The sequence below is a fragment of the Lissotriton helveticus genome, chromosome 12 (assembly GCF_964261635.1).
Source record: "Lissotriton helveticus chromosome 12, aLisHel1.1, whole genome shotgun sequence".
NCBI classification, from domain to species: domain Eukaryota; kingdom Metazoa; phylum Chordata; class Amphibia; order Caudata; family Salamandridae; genus Lissotriton; species Lissotriton helveticus.
This window is the reverse complement of record NC_136073.1, coordinates 73,749,587-73,775,022: the sequence shown is the minus strand read 5'-3', so window position 1 is coordinate 73,775,022 and position 25,436 is coordinate 73,749,587. Positions and strand designations below refer to the sequence as shown.

General features: G+C 47.8%; 1 protein-coding gene across 2 annotated transcripts in view; it reads left to right on the top strand.

Annotated features, from left to right (window-relative positions):
* Positions 1-25,436, top strand: part of DNAH2 (dynein axonemal heavy chain 2) — a 3,497,426-nt gene that overhangs the window by 829,194 nt on the left and 2,642,796 nt on the right. For both annotated transcript variants that reach the window (XM_078670326.1, XM_078670327.1), the window contains one exon: positions 15,734-15,897. In XM_078670326.1, coding sequence (XP_078526452.1) covers positions 15,734-15,897 — 164 coding nt within the window. The remainder of the gene's footprint in view (positions 1-15,733; positions 15,898-25,436) is intronic.

Genomic DNA, 25,436 nt, shown 5'->3' with positions numbered 1-25,436 from the left:
ACACCAAACAATCCACCTGGAAATGGAACGTTTCGATGCTGCATGGCCAGTCCTGATCGATCCATAGTTAATAAACAATTGATCAGAATGTCGAATAGACTTGGACCTGTCCAGATAGAACTTTAAAACCCTCTTCAGGTCCAAAGAGTGCAACGCCCTCTCAGCTGGAGTAGAGGGATTAGGAAAAAAAGTGGGTAAAGAGATAGACTGATTGACATGAAAATCTGACACCACTTTCGGCAGGAAAGAAGGGTGCGTTCTGAGCACTACTCTGTTCAAATGAAAGACTGTATACGGTTCTTTAGTACACAGGGCCTGAATTTCGCTCACCCTACGGGCTGACGTAATCGCTACCAAAAAAGCCGCTTTCCAGGAAATATGCTGTAAAGTAGCTTTATGAATGGGCTCAAAAGGTGGGCCCATCAACTTTGATAGTACTAGGTTCAGCTCCCAGGGAGGAGAAGGAGGCCGTACAGGAGGGTACACCTTTTTCAGACCTTGCAGGAAATCTTTTACTGCTGGCAACTGAAAAAAAGAGGTTTGTGAAGGTGATCGCCTATAAGCAGTTATAGCAGCTAAATGCACCTTAATGGAGTTAAATTTCAAACCTGCTTTAGCAAGATACAATAAGTATGGAAGAACTGCCTCTTCCTGACTCTTCACCGGATTATGACCATTCTGCACGATATAGAACCTCTTCCACTTGCATGCGTAAGAATGTCTCGTGGAAGGACGTCGTGCTTCTCTCAGAATGGACATGCAGTCTTGTGACAGTCCTAGATGGTCGTACTGAATGACCTCAGGAGCCATGCTGCCAAGTTCAGTGACGGAAGGTTGGGATGGTGAATCCTCCCGTTCATCTTCGATAACAGGTCCGGCCTGCACGGAAGCCTCTTGTGAGGAGACACTGACAGGTGAAGGAGGTCCGTGTACCACCATTGTCTCGGCCAGTCGGGGGCAATCAGGATCATTGTTGTGCACGAGTGATTCAGGTTGCTCACCACCTTCGGAATCAGAGGAATGGGTGGAAAGGCGTACACAAATTCCCCTGACCAATCGATCAAAAGAGCATTCCCCCTCGTTCCTGGTCGATAGAACCTCGAGGCGAAGCTTGGGCATTTGCTGTTTACGTCGTCCGCGAAGAGATCTATGGAAGGACGACCCCAAGCCTGGAAAACGTCGTCTAGTACTTCGTCGTTGAGAACCCAGTCTTCTCTGTCCTCGAAGTGACGACTTAGTGCGTCCGCCCTCACGTTCTGCTCTCCTGGGAGGTGGACTGCTTGAACAGACAACTTGCGAGCCAGAAGCCAATGCCAGATGCCCTGAGCTTCCAGTGACAGAGTCCTTGAGCGGGTTCCTCCCTGCTTGTTTAAATAGTACATAGTGGTGGTGTTGTCCGTTTGTACTAGCACCACCTCTGTCTGAATCGAGGGAAGGAATGCTTTGAGAGCAAGGTGGACTGCTCTCAACTCCAGCAAGTTGATGTGGTAGGTGCTTTCTTTTGACGACCACAGACCCTGCACCTGAAGAGGGCCCATGTGCGCCCCCCAGCCTTGCAATGATGCGTCTGTGATGATCGTTTGCGCAGGAGGAGATTGATGGAAGAGAACTCCCACTTGCATGTTTTCCTTCTTCGTCCACCACGGAATGGAAGCTCGTGCTACCTCCGACAGAGTGATCTGATCGTCCCATCGATCTGATTGCTGGTCCCATTTGTCCTCCAGATCCTGCTGAAGAGGACGCATCCGAAGTCTGGCGTTCGGTACCAAGAATATGCAGGAAGCCATCGACCCCAAGAGGGAGGCTATCTTTCGCACTTTCTGAGTTCTGTTGCGAAGAACTTGCTGGCACTTGAGCGCTATTGAAAACTGTCTCTCCTCCGAAGGAAACACTTTTCCTACCTCGGAGTCTAGCAGAGCTCCTAGGAAGTGAATCTTCTGAGTGGGATGGGAGACCGACTTCTTGTAGTTGGCATGCAGGCCTAGACGTTGACAAAGTTCTATGCATGTCTGGAATTGATTCCGTACATTGTCTGGAGTTGGACCTTTCAACAGCCAATCGTCTAAGTATGGGTATACGACGACTCCCCTGCGGCGCAGAGCTGCCGCCACCACTGCGACACACTTTGTGAACACTCTGGGGGCCGACTTCAACCCAAAAGGAAGGACTTTAAACTGGTAGTGAGAGGTCCCCACCCGGAACCGAAGGAATCTTCTGTGATCTGGTCGTATCGGGACATGAAAATATGCGTCTTGAAGGTCCACCGAACACATCCAATCCCCATTCCTGAGATATGGATATATTTGATGGAGCGCCAACATGCAGAATTTTTCTTTTCGTACATGTAGATTGAGTGTTCTCAAGTCCAGAATAGGTCTGTATTCTGCCCTCTGGCCCTTTTTTCTGACCAGAAAATACCTTGAGTATACTCCCTTCCCCCTTTGAGCCACCGGAACCCTCTCGATGGCTGATTTCTCGAGGAGTGTCGCTACTTCTTTCTTCAACATTTGTAGCTGGTGGCTTGACGTTGACATCGGAGGAACTGGAGGAGGTAGACGGTGGAAACGAAGACACTACCCATTCTGCAGCGTAGACAACACCCATTGATCTTTTGTAATGGCCTGCCACTCTGTCCTGTGATGCGCAATGCTTCCCCCCCACTGGAGTGGGCAACGGCGCTGGGGGAAGAGAATACTCATTGCTTCTGCTGAGACTTATTGAAGTTGTTGCCTTGGCGCTGATTCCCATTTCCTTTGGAATTGCGTTTGCCTTTGTACTGCGATTTCTGTTGGCCTTGTTGGTTCTGGCCCTTCTGCCATTGAGGGGTTTGAACCCTCTGCTTCGAAGTTCCCTTGTTGTCCGAACGGAACTTATTCCTGAATTCCTTTTTCTTTTCAAGCCCCACGGCTTTGAGGGTGTCCAACTCAGTCTTCATACGCTGCATCTCCTCATCAGCACTCGCACCAAAGAGAGACTTGCCCGAAAAAGGAAGGTTTAGAATCCTGGCTTGAGCCTCGGGTTTTAATGCCGTAAGGCGCAACCATGAGGATCTCCTCGCTGTGATTCCATGCGCATAACCATGCGCAGCCAGCGTTGCCCCATCTGCCGCCGCTCCTATAATCTGATTGGAGACTTGACTGCCCTCCATCAGAACCTCCTCAAAGTCCTTTCTATCTTCCTGAGGAAGTTTCTCAGAAAATCTCTGTAGTGAGTCCCACAGAGATCTATCATATCTGCCGAGCAGCGCTTCCGCATTGGAGACTTTGAGGAAAGAAGCGGAGGTGTTACAGACTCTTCTCCCCCAGGAATCTTGCACCTTGCTGTCCTTATCCGGAGGCACTGTGGATGAGGAAGCTACCGCATTGGATTTTCTAGCCGCCGCAATGATTACTGAATCAGGCGGGGGATCAGATTTGAGGAACAGAGGATCCTCATCAGGAGGACAATACTTCTTGAGAATCCTCGCTGGGACGGACTTCACCGTTGCCGGCGTCAGGAAGACTTCATTTACTGGGTCCATTATACCCGGGACCATCGGCAACAAGGGTTTGGGTGTCGTTCTGTGCTGTAGGGTTTCAAATATGACTTACGTCTTGATCTGTGGAGCAGTCATAGGCACTCCTAGCTTTAGGGCTCCCCTGCCCAAGATATCCTGGAATGAAAAAATATCCTCAGTTGGAGATATCCCTGAGCGTGGACTGTTTGTCAAGGTCGGAGAGTAATCCCTGTGAGAGCGGGTCCTCAAAGAACTTGAAGAGCTACGGGTCCTCCTGGACCTAGATCTTCTACTTGAGCGCGTTCTAGAGTGCGATCGGTCTCTGCGACGAGATCCTCTCTTACTTGAGTGCCGAGAACGTGACCGTTCCTTACGGCGATGAGCTTGGTCCCGATATGCTTTCAGCCGATCAGCTGTCTCCTTGTCCTTGGCCCAGTGGTGAAGAGGTCTATACCACCGTGGGGAAAGACGAACAGGATGAGATTTGTGTGCGGAATCCTTCACTGGTGAACGTGATCTTGGAGGTTGATCCGCTTGAGCCTGTTGCGATCTTGCAGGGGACTTGGATCTCTCCCTAGCCGAAACACTGTTTCTTCCATCCGAGGATCCGCCACTGCGAGATGCTGAGGAAGATGAGGATAGGCTCACTATAGGTCTAGAGGAAGACCTGGAACGAGATCTCTCCTCTGTGACCCTCCTTCTCTTGGCCGGAGGCTCCTGTAGTGGAGATTGTCCCACCTCCGCAGCTGATGCAGATCCTGGAGAACCTAACTGAGACCTCAATAATTGAGACTGGTCCAATGGTTCACCCTCCTTTTCCTGCAGAACCTGCTGCAGAGGCGACCTCTCCTGTGATCTTGCGGGAGAGATGTTCAGGGGCTGCGAAACACTCCGTTCTCTGGATCTCCGCTGATCCATCGACGGTGGCTGTATCGACGCCGAGCGCCGAGCAGGTAGGCGCTCCCTCGACGTCGACCGTGGTTTCCTCGATGCCGACCTCGGGTGACGATGAATGTCCTTCGGCATAGAGCCCCTCGCCGTCGAAGGTTGTCTATTCGACGACGACTGAGGCTGCTTCGACGCCGATCGCCGGTGCTCTGTCGGCGACGGGGTGTGCCTTGAGGCCGAATGTGACGGAGGCTGCCTCGACGTCGAACGCCATTGATCGGGCGTCGACGTGGGCTGCTTCGACGTCGATCGACTATGTGTCGATAGAGGCTCCCTCGACGTCGAACGACCATGACTAGTCGTCGACAGAGGATGGCTCGACGCAGAACGCCGGTGGCCAGGCGTCGATGGAGAATGCCTCGACGTCAGAGCATGACGATGCTGCTTCGACGTCAGGTGGCTCGCCGTCGAACTCTTCCGCTTCGACGGTGACCTATCCCTCGACGCTGTCTGTAGCGGAGGTACCTTCGATGTTGACGCTGAAGACATCTTCTTCGTCGCCGTCGACTGCTTCTCCAACGCCGATCTCGACGCCGAATGTGAACCAGTCGGGGCTTCTTTCGACGTCGACCGCGTCTTCCGACTTTTCTGCTTCTTGGGAGATCTTCCTCTCTTAGAAAGCCCATAAACACAAATTCTCTCACGTTCTTTCAGAGTTCTGGATGATAAAACCTGGCAGTGTTCACAGGTTTTCGATGAGTGAGAGTCTGGTAGGCACAGGATACACACTGAATGAGTGTCAGTCTTGGCCATCTTCCTTCCACATGAAGGGCACTTGTCAAAGAGTGAAGGCATCTCTGACAGAAAAATTACCTTTTTTAAGCCTAAAAAAGGTAGAAGTAACACCCTAAGTCAAAAAGACGTCGAGTGAAAGCAAAAAATTGTAGATAACAAGAATATTTTTTGACAAAAAGTCAAAAAGAAAGGGAGCTGTTTCACCAGGGTCCTGACTGAAGGAGCCGGCAAGAACAACTGACCGAACTGTCACCCCTGGGGCATGATGGGAAGCCTGGGGTCATGGCTGCCTTAAAGGCATGGTGCCAGTTTTTTGTTGAAAATGGTTTCATTTTCTGTGCTATTGTTTTGCAATGCAGCCTGAGGGCTAACAATGGCTATTTACAAGCAATTTTCAGGATTTATGAGTGGTCTACTCATTAAAACACAAAGTTCAAAGGTTATTTGACCTAATGTGTGTTTTTCTTTGGCTTCCTTACTAATTGCTGTGTATGTATATGTGTTTACATTGTTTTAGCCTCAGTTATGGAGCTGCATTGGTGTGAGAAAAATAATATATGTTCATACATATATGTGGAGCGAGATATATGTGTTTTTTACATATATATTTTTATATTGTTTCCGGGGTCCCGCACATGGGCGGGAATATTCAGTGCTTATGACTATTGATGAGGATCCCCTGGAAGAGAACAGCAAGTAACCAGTTGGACCTCTGAGGAGTGAAGGGTAGGAAAATGTTCCACCAGAGCTCTCCCTTCAACCTCCAGGAGACTTGGGAGGTCTGAGAGGCGTTCTTCACCCAGAAAACGCTTTCGGTCCTGGTCAACGTCGAGAAGAGGTACGGCGCCGACATGCTCGCCGTCATTGACTGGCTCCACGTCGCGGAAAGGTTGATGTTCGACGTCTAGAACCACTCGAGTGATAATGAGAGCCACATCGCACCAGTGACCGATGCCAAGACAGGAGTCGACGTCGAGGGATACTGATTCACCGTCGCAGAGAGGTAGAAGATCAACATCAACAGCAATATGTCGATGACGTGATTGGTCGACATCGAAATGCCGCTCGTCGTCAAGTGGGCGACGCCAACAGGAGATCGATGTCGAGGAGAGGAAACTCCTGCAAAAGAAGGAGAATCTACGCCTCATCTGACTCTCAGTTCAGATCTCCGTCATTGGTGGAGATTCCTGCATCTCCCACCCCGGTCTCTCCTGCACCGGACACAGCTGCTCCTATAGTGCCACTTCTTCCGGCGTTACCAGCTCCGCCTCCTCTTCCAGTACCTCAGCTTCTGGCACTTCCAATAGTACCAGCACCTGTTCTGCCTGCTCCTGGGGTGCCTCAGATCACACCGGCTCCTAGGAGATCACGTTCAAGATCGCGCTGTAGATCTCGACATGGACGCTCACTCTCCTCCACAAGATCACGACACTCACAGCGCCACTCTTACCAAAGGTCCAGATCAAGTTCACTCCGTCAGCACCATAAATATATGTGTTCATCTACCAGAGACTATACTCCTACTTTGTTGGATTTGCCACAACCTCTGTCCTTCCCGATTGATGACATCACTACTTTTCAAGAGGTCCTGGTTCGTGGCGCACCCAAACTGAACAAACCTATGGAGACACCTACTCCATCAACATCTGTCATTTTTGAGACGCTCCATCACTGCACAGCCTCTAGACCTCTACTTCCCCTGGTGCCAGGCCTGCTGGACCCAGCCATGGAACTGTTCCTTACGCCTGCAGTGGCATAATCAGCACCATCAAGGCTCCTAAAGAAATACCGGCCACCGGAGCAGGACCTGTTGTTCTTACGTGCTGACCACCTTCCTGATTTAGTGGGGATTTTAGTGGCACGAAAGTCTCACACCACCTCTCCATCTGCTTTTTCTCCCCGGACAAGGAGAGCAAAAAGGTGGATTCATCAGGATGCAAGATCTGCAGCACGGCTGCTACTTCAATGAATGCGGCCAGTGCCACAGCTCTCTTAGGACTATATGACCGTGCCTTGTGGGATTCAGTCCGTCACTTTGCTGCCCACCTCCCCAAAGAACATAGGCAAGAATTTTTAGAAATTGTTCAGGAGGGGGCTATGGTCTCGAACCAAGTGATCAGTGCGGCAGCAGACTCCTCACATCTAGCTGCCCACAGCTACTGCCACAGAATCTCTCTTAGTTGGCACGCATGGCTGCGTTTATCATCTCTGAAGCCTAATGCCCAGTTATGGCTGCAAACTGTACCATTTTCTGGCTCCACCCTCTTTGGCTCACATCCCGACAATGAACTGGCACGAATGAAAACAGAAATGGATACCTTAAGTGGTAAGACAAGAAAAATCTAAGGAACAATGATGTTCATTCCACTCTTACCATCAACGTTTCTAAGCACAGAGGGTTCAAACCCCTCAATGGCATTTAAGCAGGTCGCAACAATATCAGCGGCCGTACCAGTTGCAGCGCAAACCACAGAGTGGTCGTAACTCCCAATAAGCGAATCAGGGGGGACGTCAACTCGCTGCAGCAAAACCCTGAATCTCCTCTTCCCCATCTTCTGTTACCCACTCCGGTAGGGGGAAGCATTGTGAATTTTCTGGCTGAGTGGCAAAACATTACAACGGATGCCTGGGTCTTGAATCTTGTCAAACATGGCTATTGTCTCAGATTTACTACCCCACCACCTTCCATTCCTCCGAAAGCGTCCACATCTCGCCTCAAGCTCTTACAGAAAGGAGCCAACATTCTGTGCCACAAGAAAGCGGTAGAACCTGTCCCTCGAAACCAATGAGTAGGTATCTACACCCGATACTTCCGAGTGCAAAAGAAAGGCAGAAACGAGTTCAGGCCGATTCTCGACCTTCGCGTTAGGAACAAGTAGATCAGGGAGGAAAAATTCAGGATGCTGGCCTTACACCGAATTTACCCTCAACTTCAAAAGGGAGACTGGCTCTTTTCTATAGATCTACACGATGCCTATTTTCATATTCCGATCACAAAGTCCCATTGGAAGATCCTCAGGTTTGTCGTGGGACAGAACCACCACCACTACCAATACGCAGTTCTCAGCCTCAAGTCAGCACCCAGGGCATTCTCCAAATACATGGCAGTGGTGGCATGGCACCTTCGGAAACAGAAAAATCTTTGTATATGCCTACCTGGACGATTGGCTGATCATAGCATCCACAGTCACAGAAGCCCAAGAGCATTTCCTACAGATGTGCGATCTCCTTCATCGCTTGGGTCTCCACCTCAATGTTCAAATGTTCAAAATTCCACGTCATCTCCAGTTCAGATTCTACATCACTTAGGAGCTACCATCGATACATTGCAGGAAAAGGTGTTTCCTTCAGAGGAATGACGGTTATCCATTCTCTGAAAATGTCTCAGTCTTAAACGGATAACCCGTCCATCTGTACGCATAGTCTCATCTTTCCTCGGCTCGATGGCCTCCTGCATATTCCTGACTCCCAATGCTTGCCTCCACATTTGTCCTCTCCAGGAGTGCTTGGAGGACCAGTGGAGGACCAGTGGAACCAGTTCTCAGGGAACTGGGAGGACAAGATCACTGTCCCAATTCATGCTGTGGAATCTCCAGTGGTGATGTTCCCAGAAGAATCTCCTGAACGGAATGCCTTTCCACCAACTTCCACCAACACAGACCTTGGTCACAGATGCTTCATTGCTCGGTTGGGGAGCCCACATGGATCACTTACAGATACAGGGACTAAGGTCCTCCAATGAACAGAAGTATCATATTCGCGTTCTGGAACTCAGAGCAGTACACCTGGCACTCAAGGCTTTTCATCCTTCATTCACAACCAACAATCAGCTTATTAAAACGGACAATACAACCACCATGTACTACCTTAACAAGCAGGGAGAACGAGCCCTGTCGCAAGAAGCCCAATCGATTTGCCACTGGCTCATAGCCAGCAATCTAATGCTTGTAGCTGCGCAACTTCCAGGGGAACAAAACATACACACGCTAAGCAGGGTTCTCGACAAAAACCACGAGTGGGTACTGAACGAAGTCATGCAAAGTATCTTCAGTCTGTGGGGCACACCTTCTATAGATCTGTTTGCCACAGAGGAAAACAAAAAATGCTGTGACTTCGCCTCCAGATTTTACCATCTAAGGTCTCTAGGGCATGCCCTATGGATCGACAGTCAAACAAATTTCTCTATGCTTTTCCTCCAATATCATTAATACCAACAGTCCGGCAGAAACTGGTGTCCACAACAGCCCAAATGATACTCATCACCCCAGAATGGCGGAGACAGCTGTGGTTTCAGGACCTCCTTCACCGGTCTATCCGTCCACATCTCAGACTTTCTTACAGACCGGACCTCCTCACAAAGTTCAAAGGTCAGTTGCTACACCGCAACCTTTCATCTTTGAGTTTGACAGCATGGCTCCTGAGATAGGTCAGTATGGTCATTTAAACCTGTCTCAGCACTGTATTGACATTTTAAAGGAAGCGAAGCGACCATTTTCACGAACAGCTTATGCTTTTAAATGGAAGCGGTTTTGTATTTGGTGCTCTTCCAACCAATTTGATCCCACGTCTTGCCAGGACGAAGTGATTCTCCCTTACTTATTATATCTTGCCACTTCTGGCCTTCAATACTCCTCAATCAGAGTCCACCTGTCGCGGCATATAGGAAACGTCCTTCACAAATCTCATTCTTGGGATTCCAGTCATTAAAGATTTCCTAGAGGGATTAAAGAAGGTTTTTCCTCCTATTAGACGCCCTTCTCCTGCATGGGAGCTGAATGTAGTACTGTCTCGTCTCATGCTTCCTCCCTTTCAACCCATTCACACAGCTTCATTGCAGCATCTCACATGGGAAAACCACTTTCCTAGTGGCCATTACATCAGTGAGGAGAGTTAGTGAGATTCAGGCTCTTTGCACTCATGAACCTTACACGGTATTCCACTCCTCAAAAGTAGTGTTATGCACACATCCTACGTTTCTCCCTAAAGTGGTCTCAGATTTCCACATAAACCAAACTATTGTTTTGCCAACATTTTTTTCCAAACCCTACGTCTCCAGTTTAGAGGGCTCACCATTCGCTGGATGTGCGAAGGGTGTTAAAATTCTATTTGGACAAGACCAAGGCCATTCATAATTCACAACAGCTTTTTTCAGTTACGGCCCAGTCCGCACAGGTCCAGTGACTTCTAAGCAGTCATTAGGTGGATTGTTTCTTGCATTCTCTGCTGCTCTCAACTAGCCAATAAATCCCTTTCTGGTAGGCCCAAAGCTCACTCTACCAGGGGCAAGGCAGCGACTGCTGCCCTAATGAGAAATATTTCTGTAGCGGATATTTGCAAGGCAGCTACATGGAGGTCAATCCATACGTTCACTAGACATTACTGCCTGGACACTGAAGCTAGAGCAGATACACAATTAAGACAGGCATCCCTCAGGAGTCTATTCTCTTTACGGGGTTTTCTTTTTTGGTAGTTTTCGGGCTACTCCACAACCTTAGGGGGATGAGCTTGCTATTCTACTCATCGCTTATGACTATACATGGAACTACCCTACGAGAGAAGGTATACTTTCTTAACTGTAATTCTAGTTCTCTCGTAGGGGTATTTCCATGATAGTCATAAGCAGCCCTCCCCCCTCTCCGGTGGAGAGGACACATATTCTCATGCTCCGCTATTATCAGTTTACTGTAGCCTTAAAAAAAACTGAGGTAACTGCCTCTGGCTGAGCATGATGGGATATTGGTGGTCTCCCCAAAGATCTTCGATGCAACCCCTCCTACCCTCTCTTCAAAAAAAGACTGAAAATACTCCTTCACAACAAATATTGGGGAACCTAACCTCACTGATGTCTGACTTTCTACACTCCTTGCTCCCTGATTCTCGCCTCCTCCTCAACCCCTTCCCCGCCTCTCATTCTGCCTCTCCCCTTTTCTTCACTCGCTTCTCCCTCTGAACTTCAACACCCCCTCCCCCTATTGATCTCCATCGCCCCTAAACACCCAGCACATTCTATCACCCTATTTTATGTAACTCATGTTTTAATTGCACATTGTTTTACTTTATTGTAATTGTTTACCTATCTTGTAAAGCGCTCTGATACCCCTGGATCCAGTAGCGCTATATAAAACCTTGGAAATAAAAATAAATAAATAATTATTTTTCTAAACTTATAATGGCAGCCTATGGGCTACAGTACAGGGCTAGGCACTTCTTCATCTCTGTCTGTTGATAGCAAAATGGTTTGTAAAGGATATTTTTCTGGGTCATTACAAAAAAGATGTATTCTGAGAGCATATGCAATCACAGTCTCTTCTTTTGCCATTCCAAGGTGAAGACACCTGGCCACGGTAGCCTACCCTTAGGCTGCATTATGACTTTCTTAAGTGACTTTACAAGACCTATCTGAAGAAAGGCGAACATCATCACTTAAGAACATATTTTGGATAAAGTGCTCCGGGGTCCCCGCACATGGGCAGACTATTTATCGCTTATGACTATCACGGAAATACCCCTGCGAGAGAACTAGAATTACAGGTAAGAAATTATACCTTACAGAGGAACGTTCACAGATATGCCCTGGCTGATAATTAATTATTTTGACCTTATCTGCTATTACTGTATCCACATAGAAATAGTCAAGCCTGGAAAAATGGCCATATTTCTTACTATGAAATGTATAATCCCTTGTCTGGCCCATTTGGTGGCGCCACACATCCACCAACCCTTGATCTTGGAACATATTCCTTAGTGCCTGCCTAGTGTTAGGTGTAGAGTTACAGTCTCTCCTAGTAGATCAATCTAGGATAATGTTCAAGCTGAGTATTAAAGTCTCCCCCTCAAGACTATCGGTAATGCAGCCTCCAACAAACTCCACTCCAGGGTCGCGAAATAAGAGGGGTCTTCAATATTTGGGCCATAAAACCCCCCATATAATTCATAATTAGAGCATCTTATACCCCCCCAACCCCATCTACCCAAACTATCCATTTTACATGATACCATCTCAACTCCTGCTCCTTTCCTCAAAAGGATGACTACCCTCTTACAAAGTTCTACCTGATATGTAACTGCATAACTCTCAATCCACCTACACTTTTAATGAAATGCAATACTCTCTTTTACTTTAAGCGGGTCTCCTGCAAGATCATTACATGAGCCCTACTTTCTTCAAGATATCGGAATACCAATTTCTGCTTTCCATTTGATCTAAAACTATTCCAGGTTGAAAAACATATCTCCTTACCTAGCCTCATTATCCTTTAGGAGAAACCTCACATATGTATAAGAGCGATTAAGACAGAAACGTGGTGATATTCATGAATTATTTGTTTTTTTTTCCCCACTGCTCCCCACACAGTGCCCTTACCCAACCCCACCCTTGAGGAACCCTCCCTCTACCATTTGGTATTTTGAATGCCATTGGGCTTTCCCGGGAAGAGGATACCCACACACACATACCAGGTGCATCCCCAGGCTCCCCGACCAATCTCTCTGCCGCCCTGTACTGGAGTCTCCCGGGTTCTTATGCTTCCTGATTGTATCGATTTAGATAATCCACCTCTTCAGGAGTATGATAGTTATACATCTGGTTATTCCACATGATACACAACATTTCCCGGAACTTCAACTGTGCTTTAGCCCCCAATTTATGGAGCTCTTCCAGCCTCCTACCAAGCTCCCACTGCCACTGATCAGTGACCTTACAGACATCTGACCTAATAGTAAAGCAGTGATTGTCCGCTATTCCCAAGATGGTCTCCTTCGCCGTATAACTGAGGAAGTTCACCGGGATCTTACTAAGTTTCTGGCATTTCGGGTTCCTTTTAAATGGGTCTCTGTGTACTCTTTGAATCTCAAGTTCTAGGTTAATGTCTGGCCTGTAATAGAAAACTGTGTCCGTAGTAATAAAACAACGAAGAACTTCATATCAGCCCGTCCTGTCTGCCAATCCCACCAGAAGACTCCTGAGTGGCAACTTTATCCAGCTGGAGCCCCAGCTGCACCTCATCCACTTTCTCTGGGCTTTTGAAAGGGAATAGCACCACCAACCCATTCCTAGTAGGGATCTGCACATATATCTGAGTGCCTCCATTATCCAGTATTAGGGTATCTTTCATAGATTTACATGCCTGAACCATTCCGCGCCGTCAGGATGGGAGTGCCCGGAAACTCCCATCCTAATGACGGGGAATGATTCAGGCATGTGAATCTATGAAAGATACCAATACTGGATAACTGCAGTTAAAGGTAAGTAACGCATTTCTTCTTACCCAACCCTCCCACTGTGATAGAAGCAGCTATATTATTTGTATCCTCTCCTGGTATGTTTTGATTTTGGGCTGTTGCAGCCATCGCTCTAAATTAGGAATGAAGGGGTCACTCCTATCTGGGTGGCAGGAGGTTTCCTTCCCCCTAGTGCCTGGTGTCTTAGTAGTCTGTTTAGAGGATTTTCCAAACTTTAATTTCCACAGGTAAGCCCTAAAGTACCCTAGGGAAAGGGTTGGGACAATTTAAGGGTCCCTCCCAGAGGAGGGGCTGGACAGAGGGGAGGATACTCCCATGTCCTCTGTCCGGTTTCGTGCCAGAGTCGGAGCCCAGGGCTCCCTGAACTGTCTCAAACCAGAGTGTGCAAGGAGGGCTTCAATGTGCCCTTCAAAGCAGTCTGAGAGCGCTAGCAAGTGCCTCCACCCCAGCCCTCTACACTATGTTCTATCCGTGATGGGAAACCTATTGTTCTACCTTCGCCAGCTTGAGCTCAGCTCTCCATCAGGTGAGCAGAATTGTGTCAGGGGTCAGCAGCAGCACTAGGTTTGTGGCAGACCATGGAAGGCTGTTACTGGGAGGACTGGGGGCTTCCAGGAGGAGCCCCCCAGTGATTTGAATCATACCTCCAACCTTTGGAGCACTGACCGCACTTACGAAGCCTGGAGAATCGAATCTGGGGTTTGTACAGGGTGTCCTGCTCATGCAAGGCACCCTCACACTTATAACCTAGCACCCTGTCTTCCGGATTGAAAGACCTTCCTTTGGAGTGACTTAGAGGTTTTAAGTGCAGTGACCTCAGATATAAGGAAACCTATATCTGTTATAAGGGGTGCCTAATTACAGAGGCTGCTATGACAGTGGTATAATACATGCTGCAGCCCATGGGGGACCCCTGATGTACCTATGCCCTGGGTACCTTAGTACTATATATTAGGGACTTACATGGGTACACCAGCAGCCAATTGTGGAGGTACCTAAGTACTTACCACTGTCCAATATAGGGACGGAAGCACAGTGACTGAGGTCCTGATTAGCAGGATCCCACTAAGACTAGTCATAAAACAGAATAACACCAGCAAAAACTGGGTGAACCAGGAAAGCAGATCCTACTTTCCTACAGCACTTGAGTACCTCTCTTTCTTATTTTGCACTAGTAGGTCGCGAAAGGCTATTTCGTTAAGTACCCAGGGCTGTGATTGTGGGCTATGTCTTTGCATACGGCTCCAACATTCCAAACTCGTAGTGAAGATGAGTAAGCTAGAGCTACATATACCAGAATCACAAGAAGAAAATGTTCCCTTTGTTAAATTGTTCAACCTGATGATCTCGCTGTGATACAGATGGTGCCATTTGTAAAAACGCCAGATTTAATAAGAATTGTGGACAGATAGTATCCCATGCCGGATCATCTATTATTGTACCATTATATGCAGCACTCCTTGACCCAAGAAGGGTGTTAGTGGACTTTAAATAGACGAACCACACAGAAACTATTTCTCTTTAAACATACATTGCGAAATAATAATTAAACTGAATAGTTAATAGGCACAGGGTGGCAAGAAAGATGTTTGGGATAAGGAATACTGGAAGAAAGATGGATTGATTAATGGCCTGGTAGCAGGTGCTCTGTTAGAGCTAGTAATAGGCTTTACCAGCCCCATTGCGATGATGAGGTCTGCAGGAAAAATCCATAGATTCGAGGCATTTCACTCAGAGTGACTGCTCTTCACATGGGTCAGTGGTTGCAGAGGAGCATCTCCCAAAACCTTGTGTCACTCACAGAAAGCTTTGGACTGTAGGCTCTTACAGCAGCTTTGTTCGACTGTTCCCTAAACACCTGGCACAGTATTCCATGAAGGGTCAAATGCAGCTTCAATGAACTCAGCACACAGCCCTTATGTACAGAGCTGAGGCACGGCGCCCGATCAGCATTATCGGGCGGCCTCACATTCTTCCACTCTCTGTTGATTTTCGCACTAGCGAGCAGAAAGTCTCTTGAGATTTCCACCTGCACATCTCTGTAGAAACATGTGGGCTTGATTGGTCATCCTGTTGCTCAGCGAGTTAGTTGTCGTGCTTTAGTCCAGAGCGCAGAATGCAGTGGTCACGTGACTGCATCTGGAGCGCGCTTTTGCTGTGAATGAATGCTGTAGTTGTCTGAAGTTGTCTTCTGATGACCATGCATCGCCTCGTGAACACAGTAGCCTTGCTGATGACCTGCCTATGCATGGGCTACCTTTGTCCCGAAAAGTAATTGCTTTCTGTTATTATTTTGTATCCCTCTCCTTCTAGGCCCATTCAGCAGTAACATATCCTACGATGCTGCCTTGGAGCAGCTAGGCGCAATCCGAGAGATGCTAGCCGCCATGAAGGCTGAGGAGAACAGCATCCGCTCAGGACTGGGCATCTTCAAGATCGACCACCCCCTCTCCAAGGAACTGCAGGCCCTTGAGAAGGTGAGGTGTTTCGGCTTTCCTGTACTTGCAATAGTAGGCTGCACCTTTTATGTTTTATTCCTTTTTGTATCTATGAGACCTAAAGATCGATGCATGGTGTGATGTACAAATGTGGCTAAATGAATTAAATTGCCAGTTAAACGTTTCATAAAGCTGGGATAATAATCCAGGGAAAGTGTTAAAAACTGAAAAGAGAAACATTGTTAAAAAAGAAATAACTTATAATAATAAAAAAACAGCACAGCCAAGGATATGGTAATTTTGTTGACCGTATCAGTGGAACAAAGGCGTTTCTTAACAGCAATTCTATTAGGTGCAATACACATGGAAGCCTTGACTAAATAATAATAGATTTTTATTACATTTCAAAGGGTCAACAAAGAGGGGGAGGTGTGATATCTGGTAGAAAATGTCATACTTTGGAGGCATCAGCGAAAAGACCTGACCACTAGTAGATCTAACCACCTTTTGAACTACAGTAAACAGTTTATGGAAATAGAATTGGGAATTTTTAACCACTTCCGCGCTCATGACGAGCTCAGCTCGTCATGACCGACGACGCTCGTACGCTCATGACGAGCTGAGCTCGTCATGTAACGTGCCTTTTTTTAAAACGCAGCGCGCAGCGGGAAAACCGCTAGCGCGCATGCGGTTAAGCAGAAGATATTTCTACTTCTCCAGTATTAGGGGTGTCTTTCATAGATTCACATGCTTGAATATCCCCCGTCGTCGAAGTGGGAGTCCCACGGTACATAAAATAGCAGTATATATGCATGTATACATGAAAAATATAACTAATAAAAATATACATACATATAGTTCAGTAAATTGTAAATTCCAAAAGTACCATAGAACACAATAGGCCCATTGAAAAGCCTAAGGGAGAACTCACTTTAGTAGCATATCAGATTCATTATGTGTTGGATCACATTCCAGCCAATCAGGCTGTAGCCTCCTCTAGAACCTTCTCCTCAGAAGCCCAAGTCCTCAGATTTTCTACCGCACGTCGTGTGAAGGGAGTCTCCCTGAGCTCTGCTCAGTTTTCTTCAACTTTACCTGTTTTTTCTTCAAGAAAATGTCTTCAAACAAGAAATCTCTGTTTAAAGCCTGCCCTTCATGTGGTAAACTGCGCCTTTTCCACGAGGATCCACACAGTAAATGCATTTACTGTCTCTACCCAGACCATGAGGTGAAAAACTGTAAGTACTGTCGTACTTTCCCTCCTAAGACTCTGAGAGATAGAGAGGCCCGTCTCCTTCTGTGGCTACAGAAGTTGAGAACTTCGGAGTCTGTGGTTTCTGATGTGGAGAGCCTGTCATCTTTTGCTTCAAAGTCCTCTCAGAAGCGTGGGTCTGAGACCGAGGCTCCTTCTCCTTTTCTCAAGAAGAGTAGACTGTTGGAGTCCTCTAAGATTGTCTCCCCACAGGATTCGCTTCAGGGCACGTCTACGGGACCTGGTTCTCTGACGTCTGCGCCCAAAGCCTTACCTACCAGTAAGAAATCTGGTTTTGGCTCGTCGACGGGCTCGTCGTCGCGCCCGTCGACGTCTTCAGCGTCGACGAAATCCATTTCTACCACCTCCACGTCGACGACGACATGTTCCATGTCCACCGGCGCTACGTCGACGACGACCACCTCGTCGACGGCGACCTCGAAGGTGAGACCCATCTCTTCAGTGGTGAAGATCTCGTCGACGACCGGCAAGGATAGACCGTCGACGACGAAGCCGTCGACGCATACACCGTCGACGAAAACCAAGCCTCCACTCAGCGCCCCGTCGACGACGAAGCCGTCGACGCACCCTTCGTCGGCGCATCCATCGTCGACGAAGACCAAGCCTCCACCCAGCACCCCGTCGACGGGCCCGTCGACGGTGCCCCCGTCGACGACGTCTTTGTCGGCCAGCATTACTTCATCGACGGCCTCGTCGACGACTCTCATATCGTCGACGCCTTCGCCGTCGACGGCGAAAGCTCCACTTTCGTCGGCGAACAAAGCCCCGCTCCCGTCGACGGGCTCGTCGACGGGCAAGGAATCCTCGTCGACGAAGAAAATCCCGTCCAAATCGCCTCAGGGCGTTGCTGACGGTGCCGCATTTACGCCAACGGGCTCGTTGGCGTCGCACCAACCTCTACCGAAGACGGCTTCCATCTACACAGTGGTTACTGCTTCTTCTTTGCGGACCATACCACTCATCCAACTGAGTCCTGTGAGGAGTGGTGCTCGTCTTCCAGACAAATTATTCCAGTCTGCTGGGGAAGAATCCGGAAACGATTCGGAAGTGGAAGGATTATTTAAACAGGCAACAAGTCCTTCGGATTTGAACATTAAGTGCCAGGAATATAGTGACGAGGGTGAGGTGTTGGACAATGTCGAAGATGGGACTGAATTGTTTCCTGTTGATACGTCCGAACCGGTGCCTTCAGAGCCTGTTACCCAGATACCTCTGTCCTTGGTGATGAACCTTCAGCACATGCTGGATGATTATAACCGCAGGTTTCCTTCTTCTACTCCTGCTTCTCCAGCACCACTGCCTCCTCCGCAGCCTCAACCGCACCTTCCTCAGGCACCTACACCAGTTTCACCGGCTTCACCGGATGGTACTCGCCCTGACACTGGAGATGAGGATCCGGATCCTCACAACACAGATGACGACGACAATGACGCCGACATGGCTGAGTGGGACGATTATAGGGCTCAAACACCTTCCACTCCGCCCACCTCACCTCTACATTCGCCCCCAGTGGACATGGCACATTTCCACAATTTGATGATCCGGGCTACAAAACGGTTTCATCTCAAAGTCGAACAACAACAGCACGAAAGTGATTGCTTTCTATACGACTTTAAAGACATCTCACAGAGGCAATCCCACACTATTCCAATCGTGGAATATATTTGGAAGGAAGGCCTTAAATTGATGGAACGTCCCAATTCTGTTCCTGCGGTCTTACCCAGATTAGACAGGAAATACAAAGCACCGGCGTCTTCTCCGGCCTGCTTAGTGTCTCAACCGAAGGCAGATTCGGTAATTACTCAGGCTGCGCAAAAGAGATCGCGCAATCCTGCTACGCCACTCACGTCTCCTCCTGATCAGGAAGGCCGCAAATTGGATTCCATTGGGAAAAAATTCACGACCATGGCGGCTACTACAGTGAGGGCGGCGAACACTCTGGCTATACTGGGCCGTTATGACCGCCAGATGTGGTCCGAGATTGCTGCATTGATTCCTCAGCTGCCTGAGGCAATCCGGACAGAAGCACAAGCGATTATCCACGAGGGAGAGTTGATTTCTTCCGAAATCATTGAGTGTGCACTCGATATTTCCTCCACGGGATTTCGACAATTGGCGGGGGCTGCAGTCTTGAGGCGTCAAGGCTGGCTGCGCTCTACCACTTTCCGTCCTGAAGTACAGGCAAGAGTCCTAGATTTGCCTTATGACGGACAATTATTGTTTGGCAAACATGTGGATGATGCCCTTGAGGCAATAAAAAAGGACACTGACACTGCGAAATCCCTGGCAAGCCTACAATACAAAAAACGGCCTTTTCGGGGTGCACGGGGTAGAGGCGGAGGCTCCTCTACTTTTCGTGGCTCAAGTCAATATCGTTCATTCAACACCTACAACGATAACAGACAGCGGGGTGCCTATCAATCTCAAACTCGACAATCCACCTCCAGGCCTTACCAAAGGAAATCCACTTATAGAGGTGGATCAAACACCAAAAAGCAGTGACTGCCTCAGACCCTTCCTTTTGCCGACCGTACATCTTGGAGGTCGCATCTCGAAATACTTTTACAAATGGTCTACAATCACCTCCGACCAATGGGTCCTGGACGTTATATCCAAAGGGCATACCCTGGAATTCACCAAATTTCCACCCAATCATCCACCTTCGGGGCCACCACCCCCTCATTTCAAGGACCTTCTGGCCCAGGTGAATTTAATGATCAAAAAAGGAGCCATCGAACTAGTGCCGCAAGGTCAACGCGGCAAGGGGTTCTATTCCCGCTTTTTCTTGGTCAAGAAGAAATCGGGGGAATGGCGTCCAATATTGGATCTACGAGCTCTAAACAAATTTCTAATTTCAAAAACATTTCAGATGTTAACCCTGCTCCAAATTCTGAATTTTCTCAATCCAAGCGAGTTCTATTCCACAATCGACCTTCAGGACGCTTACTTCCATGTGCCAATCCACCCCAGACACAGGAAGTATCTCCGCTTCACGGTCGGACAGCTACACTTCCAATTCAAAGTCCTGCCATTCGGCCTCCGCTCGGCACCAAGGGTTTTTACCAAGATCTTGGCCCCTGTAGCTGCCTTCCTACGTCTCCAAGGTATCCAATTTTACCCATACCTGGATGACTGCCTCATCAAGGCAAGCACTTTTCACCAGACGGAGCAGCACACTCAAGTTTGCGTCTCCCTCTTCCACGCCTTGGGGCTTTCAATCAATTGCCAGAAGTCACACTTTCAACCTTCGCAACGGAGAAATTTTCTCGGAGCCTTGCTAGATTCTCGGCAGGGAAAAGTGTACGTTTCCCAGGAAAGACAGGACCGCATGTTAATGATGGTGCGCTCCCTCCAATCAAAACTGTCCGTTTCTGTCCGAATGTTCAAATCATTCCTTGGCATGGCATCCTCGTGCATCCACCTCATTCCAAATTGCAGATTGCACATGAGGACTCTCCAGGAGGAACTGGACAGGCAGTGGAAACAGGTGTCGGGGTCCTTCGAGGACAAGGTCCTTTTAACACCTCGCATACAGAAAGCGCTGGAGTGGTGGGCTCACCCTCCACACATATCTGCGGGCCGTTCATTCCAGGACGAACCCCCAACTCTGACGCTTACAACAGACGCGTCTCTCGAAGGCTGGGGAGCGCATCTCGACGGCATGTCTGTGAAAGGGAAGTGGACAGCAATCCAACGAACTTGGCACATCAATCGTCTGGAACTCTTGGCGATTTTCTTAGCCCTCAAATCTTTCCAGAGGTTAGTGCGGGGACACACTTTGCTGGTGAGGACGGACAACACCACCAGCATGCACTACCTCAACAAGCAGGGCGGCACGAGGTCTCTTCCACTTTCTCAACTAGCACAAGAAATATGGGATTGGGCGATCCAACGTCAAATTCATCTCACAGCCATTCACGTGCCAGGCGTGGCCAATGTTCTGGCGGATTCACTCAGCCGAGCGTCATCAGACAATCACGAGTGGGAACTCAATCAGCCCACGGTCGAGTACATCTTCCGGCGGTGGGGCCAGCCACGGATGGATCTTTTCGCGACTGCTGTCAACAAGAAATGCCCACGCTTTGCAAGTCGGCATCCCCACAGAGAGTCGAGCGGGAATGCATTTTCGATCGATTGGTCGAACGATTTCATCTATGCTTTCCCTCCACTTCCTCTGATCCCTCGTTTGTTACACAGGATGAGGTTCCAACCTTGTCGCATCATCCTGATCGCACCCAAGTGGCCGAGACGTCCATGGTTCACGGACCTGCTCCTCTTCTCGCAGTCCGATCCGTTGCCACTCCATCCTCTGCCGCACCTCCTCACGATGCAGCAGGGACAAATTTGTCATCCAGATCCAGCATACCTTCAACTCCATGCCTGGAACCTGAGTACAATGAATTTGCACGGTTGACTATTGACAAGGACTGCAGGGAGGTGTTAGCGCGGGCTCGCGCTCCCTCCACCATAAAAACGTACCAACTCAAGTGGAAACGTTTCTGTGTCTGGTGCCGCACCAAGGATTTGGACCCAATGACTGCAAAACCTGAACAAATTTTACCTTTCTTTTTATCCCTGGCAAAATCAGGTCTGTCCCACTCAACTCTTAAAGTGTTTCTGGCGGCGATTTCCCGTTTCCGCCATGATGGTTCCACATCTTTATGTTCTTCAAGGATCATTAAACAATTTTACAAGGGCCTTTTTAGGATGTTTCCACCTATCCGTCGCCCTCCGCCTGCCTGGCGTTTGAATTTGGTCTTGTCTCAACTACTTCTACCACCATTTGAACCTATTCACTCGGCAACTCTTAAATTTCTCACGTGGAAAGTTGCTCTTTTACTCGCCTTAACGTCCTCAAGACGTGTCAGTGACATCCAGGCGTTTACCATACAGCCTCCTTTCTTAAAATTCTCCAAAGAGGCTGTGACATTACGAACTAATCCTAAGTTCATCCCGAAGGTTCCCAGTGACTTTCATCTCAACGAACCTGTAATTCTGAAAACTTTCTTTCCTGCTCCGCAAACTCCAGCTGAGCGGTCATTGCATTCATTAGATTTGAAACGTTGTCTCAAATTCTACATTCAACGAACTGCACCTATCAGAAAATCTGATCAATTGTTTGTGGCATATGGTCCAACTTGCAAAGGACAACCTGTTACCAAGCAGACTATAACCAGGTGGATCTCCTCTACCATATCCTTCTGCCACCAACGGGCTGGAAAGCCCCTTCCTGCTCCTGTTCGAGCTCATTCAACTAGAGCAGTGTCTACTTCGGCTGCCCTTTTTGCGGGGGTACCCTTACGCCAGATCTGCAGAGCTGCTACTTGGTCGAGCAGCCATACTTTTACTAAGCAATACTGCCTGCAATCAACAGACGCCGCGGATGCGGCAGTGGGTCAAGCGGTGCTGCGGAATCTTTTCCAGTAAAGGTGAGCCTCTGTTGCTACCCACCTCCAGTCATAAAGGTTTTGTTTTCTAGTAATAATGTTTTGGTATTTATTGTTTATTACCATATATATTTACCTTCTTTGCTTGATGTATTACCTTTATGACTTATGTGACTGCTTTCTACTCTATTCAAGCATGTGAATCTATGAAAGACACCCCTAATACTGGAGAAGAACTATAGTTACTTACCTGTAAACTGTGGTTCTCCAGTATTGGTGTCTTTCATAGATTCACATGCGACCCTCCCATCCTCCCCTCAGAGGCTCTCTTCTCCTCAGGCACTTTTACTTACTCTGTGCTACGAAAATCTGAGGACTTGGGCTTCTGAGGAGAAGGTTCTAGAGGAGGCTACAGCCTGATTGGCTGGAATGTGATCCAACACATAATGACTCTGATATGCTACTAAAGTGAGTTCTCCCTTAGGCTTTTCAATGGGCCTATTGTGTTCTATGGTACTTTTGGAATTTACAATTTACTGAACTATATGTATGTATATTTTTATTAGTTATATTTTTCATGTATACATGCATATATACTGCTATTTTATGTACCGTGGGACTCCCACTTCGACGACGGGGGATATTCAAGCATGTGAATCTATGAAAGACACCAATACTGGAGAACCACAGTTTACAGGTAAGTAACTATAGTTCTTCTGCATCGTAGGATCCTCACGGACAGTCATAAATATGGAATATTGCTACCAGCGTGCGGAGACCACGGAACACTTCTTTTCCTCAATGTAGTATACAGCCAACGTAAACTAGAAGTGGGCACTTCATACTTCCAAAATAGGTGTGAATTCCACTGTTAAAAAAAATCCACTTTTACTGAACTTTTCTCTGCGGAATGGCCAATTTGAAACAATAGAAAGACTACACTGTAGCACCTACCTGAAAAAAAATGTCCCAGTATGAACAGGAAACTCTAGACCCCTGTATTATAGAATAGAAATGAAGGTTGGGGATGCGTGTAAAGAGTGCATAAGGTTAAAAAGCTACACTGCACCTTTAAGGAGCCAGAAGCTTCCATCACTAAGGGGCCGAATCCGATCCGGGTCGGAAGGGCACCGAAATCGATCCGGCCGGAAAAAACTACGAGCCGAACGCGTGTTTTCCGGCCGATATATACAGCTGTACTAGCGAGCAAGTACGAGGTGAGCTACGTGATATTCACTGACCGAGTTGTTCCCGGGTCCGACCCGCTCCGTAAGTCTCGGCTGTAAGCTCACCGTGGCATGCAATGGATGCGATTTACGACCGAGACAGTACGATGCACGCCTGTGAGAGCCGGATTGCCTGACTCGCAAAAAGTCTAGGACGTTGCATTTGGGGGTCCGCGTTGGACCCCCTGTCACCCGCAGCTCTACAACTAGGACATAGGGGAAGACCCATGGGACTCCACAACATAGGCATGTACTGTGCGGATGGCACAGACGCTTACCCACTGTAGGGGGCGCACTTGTCAGCGATGTACCCATTCAGTCAATGCGAGCCCATGTGCCCGTTTTACGACCGGCTCCCATTGACTTCTATGGGAGTCCGACTGAACCGAGTCTGACAGCATAAGCCTTCGTCGTACTCGCTCGGTCGGACTGCAGGACTCCGGCTTGGTCGGAAAACACTCCGGATCCGGCTCGGTTGGAGTGCTTTCTGACCCGGATCCGAATGGTTCCCTTCAGTATACACTGAACGGAGAGTTGCTTCATACTACCAGTTCTTTTTTACCCACTCGTGCTGTAAGGGTTTCTGAACACTTCATGTTTTTTTCACTCTGTATGTTTAGGAAACTCCTTAAAATTACTCTTCTGTCAACGTCACTCGATATTATATGGGTCTAGGAAGCATTTCTCTTCTTTTTTGTACATTTTGTGACGGAATTTGTTTTCTCAATGCCTTTATTTTTTGTGAAGTGACCCTCCTATTTGAGGAATAAGGCTGCCACAGACCCACATTTTGTTTGGTTTGCTTACCCTCCTGACATTCAGTCAAAGACTAAGTTTTGTCAGACAATGACAAAAAGAACATTAATGGACAGAGAAGGAATCCGTCTGAGTTTAACATTTTTTTTTTTATATTTTATCTAGAAATACACATGCCAAAGTACAACAAATACAGTACAAGAAAATACAGTACCAAAAAAGGAAGAAATTACTCTTTCACAGTTTTCTTTCCTCTTAAGGGTTAATCATGGCACAGCTTCAACCAGCACAATTTACAATCTCGACAAGGGCTGAAAAGAAGAAGTGCATTTATGCCAAAAGTTCAAGGCTGCCATATTCTTGGTATAGGTACCACTCCCTTGTAGTGGGCATTACTCAAAGTAGTGTCTGTTACAATGTATATCGGTGGAATCAAATATAAGTCCAATAACATACATTTGGGCTTAGCAGTGAGATGGTGAATATGGTATTACAAGAACGAAAGTGCTTTGTGTGAAACAATTAGGATATATGTTGTCTTTCCTACTGTGGTGCATCCCTTGACACAGCATCATCTTCCTCTCTCATTTGAGCTGAATGCATCCGTAATGGGCTCCAAATATCTCTGGGCCTGGAAGCCGGTGGCTGTAGAGTGGCAAATGTCTCATACCTTACATACTGCTAACTTTTGAGCCCGTCCATTTTGGCTGGAGTGTTTTCCCTCCACCAGTTCATAGCAATCCTTCTCTTTGTCTTGCTGCCAGTCGCAATCTCCAAGTACAATAACCAAGCAATAGTACAAGTGGCTGCATTTCTACTGCACTTCTGATTATTTCAAACACCAAGTAATGTTTCTGCCAAAAAGTATGTAATGGAGGACATGAACATGCCGAATGTATAAAGCCTGTATTGTCTTGATTACTTCTAGGGCAATGA